Genomic DNA, 8,960 nt, shown 5'->3' with positions numbered 1-8,960 from the left:
GCACACTGGTCCTTTTTGCTGGTTTTTCTTTTTTTTTTTTTTTTGGCTGCACCCTGTGGCTCGCAGGCTCTAAGTTCCCCTACCAGGGATTGAACCCAGGCCCTCACAGTGAAAGCGCAGAGTCCTAACCACTGGACCGCCAGGGAATTCCCTGCTGTTTCTTTAAGATGCCTGGCACACTCCTGCCTCAGGCTCTTTGCCCTTCCTATTCCCACTGCCTAGAGCCCCATTCCCTCCCTCACTCCATCCCTGAGAGGACTTCTCTGACCACCCTATCCAAAACAGACACTACTCTTTGGTTTACCTAGTTGCTTCCCCCACCCCACAAAGCATCTATTATAATCTCATTCATTTATTGTCTAACTCCCTGACTAGAATCCAAGCTTCATGAAGGCAGAGTCTTTGTTTTGCAGGCTGTTGTATCTCTAGAGTTTAGAACGGTGCCTGGCAAAATTCGGGCACCCAGAGTGAAATGAAGAAGAGGAAGGAAGTGGAGAAGGTTGCATGATGGGTTGGAAGTGGAGGAAAGGATATTGCAGGTGTGTAATGTAAGCTCCAATAGCCTCTATTTCATTGGGTAAGGAAACTGGGAGTTCATCTTCTGAGCCGGGGAGGGATGCAAGGTTTGGAACACCTGAGGGAAATGGGAAAGAAAGTAACATGGGGAGGAAGTTGGGAACTGAAACATTTGAACTCCAGCCAAACAAGTGATTGATTGTACTGTGCCTGGGGGTAAGGTGAGATCCAAAGAGAAGACAGCTTCTCTGCACCCAGCTGGTGGTGATTTGATTTATCTTTCTCGGAGTTGAATATAGAATTATAGAGTCGGGAGAAACGAGGACAGGCTCTCGGCAGAATAAGCAGGTGAGAGTGGGCATGAAGAAATAGGTGGAACTTTGGAAGGCAGAAAACAACCCATCTGAGAGCTATATGTGATGGCACAGAATCTGAAGGAATGAAACCGAAGCATAGACAGGGTTTCATTGGTTTCATGCTCAACGCTAAAAAAGAAAATAAACGAAAGAAAGAAAAGAAAACAAAACCAAACCCTCAACAGAAATATGCCAGCAGGGAATTCTCAATTGGCTGGAAGTGAGTTTTGGGACCGATCGCCAGCCGCTGTCCCCTTTTCTTCCTCTCCTCAGGAGAAACAGGCAGTAAAACAAACCGTGAGAACAGGCGGGAAAGAAATAGACCTGGGTCATCTTATTCCAATAATCCTCTCCTTTCTTCTACTTCTATTATTTTATTAATAAGCCAGGGCTGCCGATGCTCCCTCTAAATATAATTTACTATTGTGTGTGACCAGTTTTTGGATGGCAAAGAGAGTTGTTTTCTCCTTGTTGAGGATGGGACGTTTAGTGACCGATATTCAGAATCCCTTTCCTGGATGACCTGGATCATGGTATCTTATAGTTGTTTCTGAGATTTCTTCATATGCCAGAAAATAATGAAAGCCAGCGGAATATGAAGTAGGTTTTTGGGTTACATAGTCCCTGCCGGTTGCCAAAAGGGAGTCTTGCTTTCCACAAATGTGCTAAATTCCAGGATTAGGGTTTCTCTTATTTTTATTAAGATTCTCAAATTTAACATGATCGCCTCTTCCCTGCAACTTGCCACTCAGGGTCTTTCTCCGTCTCAGTTGGTAGCAGCTTCCATTCTTCAGGACAAAAACCTTGAACTCACCCTTGACTTTTTTACTCTCCTATTCCATATCTATCCTATCAGGAAATTCTATGGGTTCGGCCTTCAGAATACATCCCACATCTGACCACTTTTCACCACATCCACTGTTACTGCCCAAGCCACTTTCATCTTTTGCTTGGATTATTGCAAGGTCTTCCTACAGGTTCTCTGCTAACTTTGTCTGTTTTCCACGGCAGCTAGAATGATTCCATTAAAATATGTCAGATCATGGTACTCATCTGTTCAAAATCTTTCCATGACTCCCCATTTCACTCAGAGTAAAAGCCAAATTCCTTACAATGGCCCCCAAGGCTGTACATTATCCGGCTCTTTATATCACTCTACCTCATCTGCTGCTTCTCTCCACCTTATCTAGTCTTCTCCAGCCATCCTGGCCTCCTTGACGGTCCTGGAATGTGACAAGTAGGCTCCCACCTTAAGGCCTTAGCACTGGCTGTTCCCTCTGCCTGGAAGCCTTCATGGAGGCTGTAGTTCAGAGATCCCCAACTGCCTGGCCGTGGACTGGTACCAGTCCACGGCCTGTTAGGAACCCGGGCCGCACAGCAGGAGGTGAGCTGCGGGTAAGCTAGCAAAGCTTCATCTGCTGCTCCCCATAACTCACATTCATCACTCGCCTGAACTATCCCCCCACCCCTCCCCCTCCAAAAAGTTGTGTTCCGGGAAACTGGTCCCTGGTGCCAGAAAGGTTGGGGACCGCTGCTGTAGTCCACTCCTTCAAGTCTGTGCTCACAAGATCGTCTTTTCAGTGAGGTCTACCTTGACCACTTGATTTATTTATTCATTTATTTTTAAAGTTTTTTTTTGATGTGGACCATTTCTTAAAACTTTATTGAATTTGTTCCAATATTGCTTCTGTTCTATGTTTTGGTTTTTTGGCCATGAGGCATGTGGGATCTTAGCTCCCAGACCAGGGATCGAACCCACACCCCCTGCACTGGAAGGGGAAGTCTCAACCACTGGACCACCAGGGAAGTCCCTTGACCACTTGATTTAAAATTGCACCTGCATGCCTCATCCCCTTAGCCCCTTTAATTTTTTCCTTATAACTATATTTGGTAATGTAAGTATTAATTATTAATATACTCAGCTACGGATTTTGTTGTCCACCCAATTTTTGTTTTCTTTATTAATGTATCCCAGCACTTAGAAGAATTCCCAGCATGTAGTAGGTATTGGATAAATATTTACTGAATAAAGGGATGAATTCCCTTTACTTGACTTAGGACAATCCTCTTAGAAAAGCTAGACTTTAAACTGGATTTTTGGAGACATTTTAATACTAATCAAATTAGTCATAGTTTAATATTTCCAGATATGTACCTGGAAGAGTAGGATAGGACTTTGATGGAGATTCTGGTAAGGGATATACTGGACAACGAAAGAACTGTCCATCCTTGAGGCTAGGTAAATCCAGGTGCTTCACTCCACTTAAGCTCGCTCACAGGGACAATTCTGCCAGAACTAAGGCTTCCTGCAGTTAGGGTTCCCGGAATCTGTCTCCCTGGAAGGTGGAAGAGGGTACCTGAACCAGCTCTGCTACTCTTTCGAAATGGCCTCTGCAATTCTCCTAGGCCTTCGTTTAGCTCCCTGCAAAGGGAGCAGTGTGTGGTCACATCCGAGACTGTCCTGAGGGTGTAACAAGCAACCTTCAGAGAGGAAATCCAGGACATTCTTGAGCAACAGAAAAGCAGCGCCTCAGAAAGCTGCTTTACGCATTTCAAACTTTTTTGGTTTTATTTACTTATTTTTATTGTGGTAAAACAGGTAAAATTGACCATTTTCGTCATTTTTAAATGTTTGGTTTTTTTGTGTTTGTTTTTAGTTATAGAAAGTCACACGTGAGTTCTAAATCAGAATTTGGACGATGGCAAATGAGACGAAAGGCGACAGCCCGAGGACTCCTTCACCAGGAACTCTCGGAATGCGCTGCGGGCTGAGACGGCCCCGCCGATCTCCATCTTGCTGGGACGGGGTTAGTGGCCGGGCCTCCAGGGACATCGGCCCTTCCAGCCGTGCGGCCGGGTCCTCCCAGGAGGTCCGGTCGCCTGGCTTCGGCCGAGCCCCGCGGCACCGCCGCGGGGAGGACTCGTCCAGGTGCCGAGTCTCGGCCCAAGGTTCAGCCTCCTGGCCCAGTTCGAAACTGCGGGAGGTGACGGCCGCAGCCCCCGGGCTCCTCCCGCGTCTTTCATTATTCCGTCTTTCAGAGGCGGCCTTACAGTCCCCGGCTCCGCCTGCAGGCGCGCGCTCCGGTCGCTCCGCCGCGCGCCCCCGGCGACGCGTCGTCCGAAGGCAAATAAAGAAAAGGTGACCCGGCGCCCGCCAACCCGGGCGCGAGCCAGCCGCCTCGCCTCCCTCCTGCCGCGGGCCCGCGCAGGCGCGCGCGGCTCAGTCCCCGCGTCCTCCCCTCCCCCAGCCAGCCTCGCGCGCCGCGGGCGGGGCTCCGCGCGGGGGGCGGAGCCGGCGCGGGCTCGGCGGGGGCCAGGCCCCGGGATTAGTTGGTTTCGGAGCAAAGCGGGGGGAGTCCGGGCCGTCGCGAGCGCTGAGTAGACAAAGCCGCGTCCGGGGACCCGGTCGGAGGTGGGCCCGGGGCTCGGTGGCGCCCCAGGCCGCGGGGAGAACTCTGCGGACCCGCACGCCGCCCCACCACCCGCCGTCGCTTTGCAACAGGTCCGCCGCCTGCCGGGCGGCCTCCCTCTGCGCTCCCCACCCCCGCACCGCGCGACCCCCTGGGCGCCTCCACTCGGCTCCGAGCCGCGGTCTGGCCATCCGCTTCGATGCGGTTCGGGTCCAAAATGATGCCGGTAAGCGGGCTGGCGGGTGGGGGCCGGGGCCGGGGTCGGAAGTGTGCGGGGTCGCGGGCGGGGGTCTGGTGCGCGCCTTCGTGCAGGTCCCGAGAGGAGCCCGGGGGCCTGAGTCCGCACGCGGGTGGTCTTTGCGTTGCAAACCTCGGGAGAGCTGCTGCGGCTCCATCCTCGGGGCTCTTCACCCCAAGCTCCTGCGTGCCGGAGCGGGGAGACCCTCACCGCGGGGAGGGGTTCCAGCAACTGCTCCAGAGTCGGTGAGGCAGCCACTCGAACTTTTCTTTTTCTCTCTGGTTGGGTCCTGACTTTTTGCAGTTCTTGAAGGTCAAGAACAAGGGAACCGGGAATCTTGTTATTTGCTTTGTCTTTAAACAAACAACTTTAAGTTGGAGTGAAATACACCTACTGAAAAGAGAACTCTTGCTTTATTTTTAGTTGAATTTCGATCTTGATAGCTGTGACGACAGCCAAGCCACTCTGTCTCTGGAAACTGGTTTAATAAATGCAACCTCAAAGGTTTTGGTCGCAGTAAACGCATTTGCCTGGTTCCTGCTGTTTCCCACAACTTGTTTAGCGAGACCTCTGAGAAGATTAGGGAGTTGTTTATAGGCTCTGTAGGCTTTTGACGTGGCCACCAGGACACAGGTGAACAGCTGGTTTGAGACATTTGAAATGCCCCTTTCCTTCAACGGTCGCAGAACCTGGAGGCTTGCAATGGCTTATGCAGACTTCAGTAGTGTTGTTTCCTCGAGGAAGTTGTACTTAAACCTCTCCCGCTGAAGCGGGATCATCTTGCAGTCATCCGATGTTTTCTTATGGCTTCATTTCTTAAAGAAACAACTTTTCTTTTACTTTTATACAATCTGTGGAATGAGTGGCGACAAATTTTGTTTATATGCAGTCACAGATGCAGAATATAATATTCTGTCCCCAGGCCCCCTAGCTTGTTAAGGAGGGCGTCCCTAAACTTTCACGTACTGGACACACTTAATTTATTGGATTTGATAATTGAGTTTAGATGGTTTGGGATAGTTTGCCCTGCCAGGATTCAGGGAATTTGAAAGTGTTAATAGCATTATGCATCCTATTTTAGTTTAATACCTGGTTATGAAGTTAGGTTTGTGATGTGAATGCCCAATATTAAAATGCGGACATTGGATAAGGGTGAGGGATTTTGCTGTTAAAATTTTTTATTCCTTGGATTTACATTTCTTTGCCTTAAAATAACTTTTGCAAGTTGTCTGTGAATTCTTCTTAAAAATAGGAGCAAGACAACAAGTGTGCGTTGTTGCAATATGATTTCTTCCTTGAAGAAGGAAGGTATTCTTTGGGCTTTCTTAATGCTTATGAAAGTTTTGTTTCTCCCAACTGCATACCAGATCATCACAATCTATAAAAATTTATGTAGCTCTTTAGACTATATTTAATTTAGCAGCATGGTTCTTCTGATTGCCTTTCCTAATGTCAGTAGACTCTTAATGAGACTTTTGGTGTGATGGCAAGCGCAGTATTTGCTCAGCTCCTACCTTTGTGACTGTACCCTTTTTTCTTTTTTTACTGATTTGTTCCTCAATTTCACCATCTGCAAAATGGGGATGATAGTAGCTCTTAGGGTGGTTGGGAGGATTAGAGTTACTGTTTATGAAGCAGTTGGTGCCTCATTGCCTCGCTTAGAATAGTTGCTAGATAAGAACTCCTGAATTTGCAATATTGGTTAAACTGGAGATTCTTATACTTGCGACATACAAAAATATGAAACAAATTTTCACTTAGTAACCTCATGTTATATGTGTCTTTATCCTGTAATGTTTGGGGTACTTGAAAATAAGACTGTTTTCTTAAATATATTCTTCTCTTTAGCTTTTAATATGGATTTTTATTCCACCAAATGAGGTTTTGAATTTATTACTTTGAAAAATTCTAATTTATCAGGAAGAGCATTATGCTTAATATGGAAAAATGGATAGTCTCAGAAAGTAGATAGTTGCCTTGATATACTTTCTTGTTGGGGTAAAATGTACGTAACATAAAAATGACCATTTTAACCGTTTTTAAGTGTATAGTTCTGTGGCATTAAGAGTACATTTTTTTGATCTGCTTTTAAAGGCATGCTAAAAATAATTTGCTGTTGATATTTAGGCTGCGTTATATTAAAAATGTGCAAATAAATTGTGTTCATGTGTTTTCTCACCAAATGTTAGAGAATCAAGTGATTTTCTTCCATGTGGGACATGAAGTGGTACTTGGAGCCCAAACCAGAAGGGGATGATGCATTTTAGCAGGCTAACTAAAAATAAGTAGACAAGCGCTGAGAATCACAATAGAGGTAATGATAGGTTATTGCAGAAAAGGGGGTAATAATTACATTCATTTTCAGATACCTGCCGTAGTTAGTATGTCTGGTTCTGTGATATTTCCACAACTTGGTGAGGAGAAACTGATTCTTCTTTCATACTTGACACCTTATTTTTTCTTCATTAAAGAAAGGGTCATTTGCAGTTTGACAGCATGGCTTTTTAGTGAGCCACTCTCATATTGTATTTACTTATCAAATAAAGGGAAATCATCATTAAAAGCAAAATTTCCCAGCCATTTAAAATTATATCAGATATCTTTTTTTCATTACTTTCATTTTGTGAAGTGTTGTATTCAAAGAAGAATATTTTTATGAAGGAGCTTAGCTAACTCTAAAAGCATTCACTGTTCTTTTTAGATATAGTTTTATAAAAATTTTTGTTTGTACTTGCTGCTGAAACGTAAATTAACAAAATCTACACACAAAACCACACACAGTATTCTGCAGTGCCACGTGGAAGGCCAGAGAACTTGAATTTGCCTGTCTCAGTGGTTGATGTCATATATTTGGCATTTATATCTAGCTGTGATGGAAATGAACTGTATCTGTGCTGTCCAATGTGGTAGCCACCAGACACCTGCAGCCACTGCACTTGAAATGGGACTAGTGGGACCAAGGAATTGAATTTTTTAAAAAAATATATTTAATTTTAATTACATCGAAATAATCACATGTGCCTGGTGGCCACTGAGTGTATTTACAGCGCAGTCAGTTTGACGAAGTGGCACAAAGGATAATTTTACATTTGAATCCCATATTGCAGCTTCACATTTACATTAATAGTTTAAATGAAATAGTGATGGCCTGTTTATCCCTAATGACTTGGAGAATGGTTTTTCTGATTATTTAATTTAGTGTTCTGCCTAAACAAATTTTATCATGTAGCCCTAATACGGATAATATTTTCGAGAAAATAATAGCTTATTTTAAAGAGCTCAATTGAACTAATCATGATTTATTTTTAGGTTTATGGCTTCTTATCTTTTGGTGCTTCAGAGGTATCGTAATTATTTCTAGTTATCCCACGATGCTGTGAAATAATATCTGATTATTTGAGCTTCTAGTCTGGGGAGTCTGGGACCAAAAAAATGGGATATTGTAGTAGCTCCTTTAGAAGTTTGATACCTGGTCAGTCGGATTTATATATTTCTAAAGGCAACTAGGTGCAGCTTCGTTAGATGTACAGCCCAAGAGCTTAACTTCTGCTGAAATACTTGTATTAGTTTCACGTAGAAGTGCTGGTTTTGCCCCTACTATTTTTTTATTTTTTATTTTTTTTGCGGTACGCGGGCCTCTCACTGTTGTGGCCTCTCCTGTTGCGGAGCACAGCCTCCGGACGCGCAGGCTCAGCGGCCATGGCTCACGGGCCCAGCCGCTTCGCGGCATGTGGGATCTTCCCGGACCAGGGCACGAACCCACGTCCCCTGCATCGGCAGGCGGATTCTCAACCACTGCGCCACCAGGGAAGCGAAGTGCTGGTTTTATTTGCACATATTTTCCCAAACTGAAATTGTGTTTTGAAATTACAAACCTTTCAAGTTATATAGCCTTGGAACATTGTATTATTATGATTATACCATGTCCTGAAAGAATTTCTTTTTGTTGTTGAGCAGTAATGTAGTGAGTTAGTTTAGGTTTTATTCCAGAAGAAAGTTTAAGGTAGGTTCTCTATAGAATTGTAATTCTCAAAGGCTGTTAAACAAATCATCTATTTTAAAAAATGTGCAAAGTATCTCACATTTCATGTGCTCTAGTGAAATTTGTTGCCTTGTGACTTCTACTACACTAATTAAAAGCTGAAAAGCATTTAATAATTTCTGTATTTTTACCTGTTTCAGAGAAACCAGATTTAGACTTTATAAAGAAACGTAGCACAAACGTGCACCTGCTTATATTTAAAAAATTAACTTAGAACTTCTTTATCTGGGAGGGACATGGAGGGTCATTTATTAATACACTGCTTCTAGGAAGAACTGTTTTCTCTCCCTCTTCACGTCCCCTGCCCCCCAGCAGCAGACAGTAAAAACAAGAAAACAAAACCTCTCTTTTCTGGAGCTTTTAAGGAATACTGTAGACCTTTATCTCTTGGTAATCTA

At 44.7% G+C, this 8,960-nt stretch overlaps 1 protein-coding gene across 1 annotated transcript in view; it reads left to right on the top strand.

Annotated features, from left to right (window-relative positions):
• The first annotated feature begins 4,223 nt into the window (after positions 1–4,223).
• TP53BP2 (tumor protein p53 binding protein 2) overlaps positions 4,224–8,960 on the top strand; it is a 69,421-nt gene continuing 64,684 nt past the window's right edge. Inside the window, exon 1 of the mRNA XM_029229375.1 lies at positions 4,224–4,508. Within this exon, the coding sequence (XP_029085208.1) occupies positions 4,482–4,508 (27 nt within the window). The 5' untranslated portion in view covers positions 4,224–4,481. The remainder of the gene's footprint in view (positions 4,509–8,960) is intronic.

This window comes from Monodon monoceros, unplaced genomic scaffold, assembly GCF_005190385.1.
Source record: "Monodon monoceros isolate NGI ecotype Baffin Bay Population unplaced genomic scaffold, NGI_Narwhal_1 Super_Scaffold_18, whole genome shotgun sequence".
Taxonomy (NCBI): Eukaryota; Metazoa; Chordata; class Mammalia; order Artiodactyla; family Monodontidae; genus Monodon; species Monodon monoceros.
The sequence above is the reverse complement of the archived record's forward strand: the minus strand, read 5'-3'. Positions and strand labels throughout refer to the sequence as shown.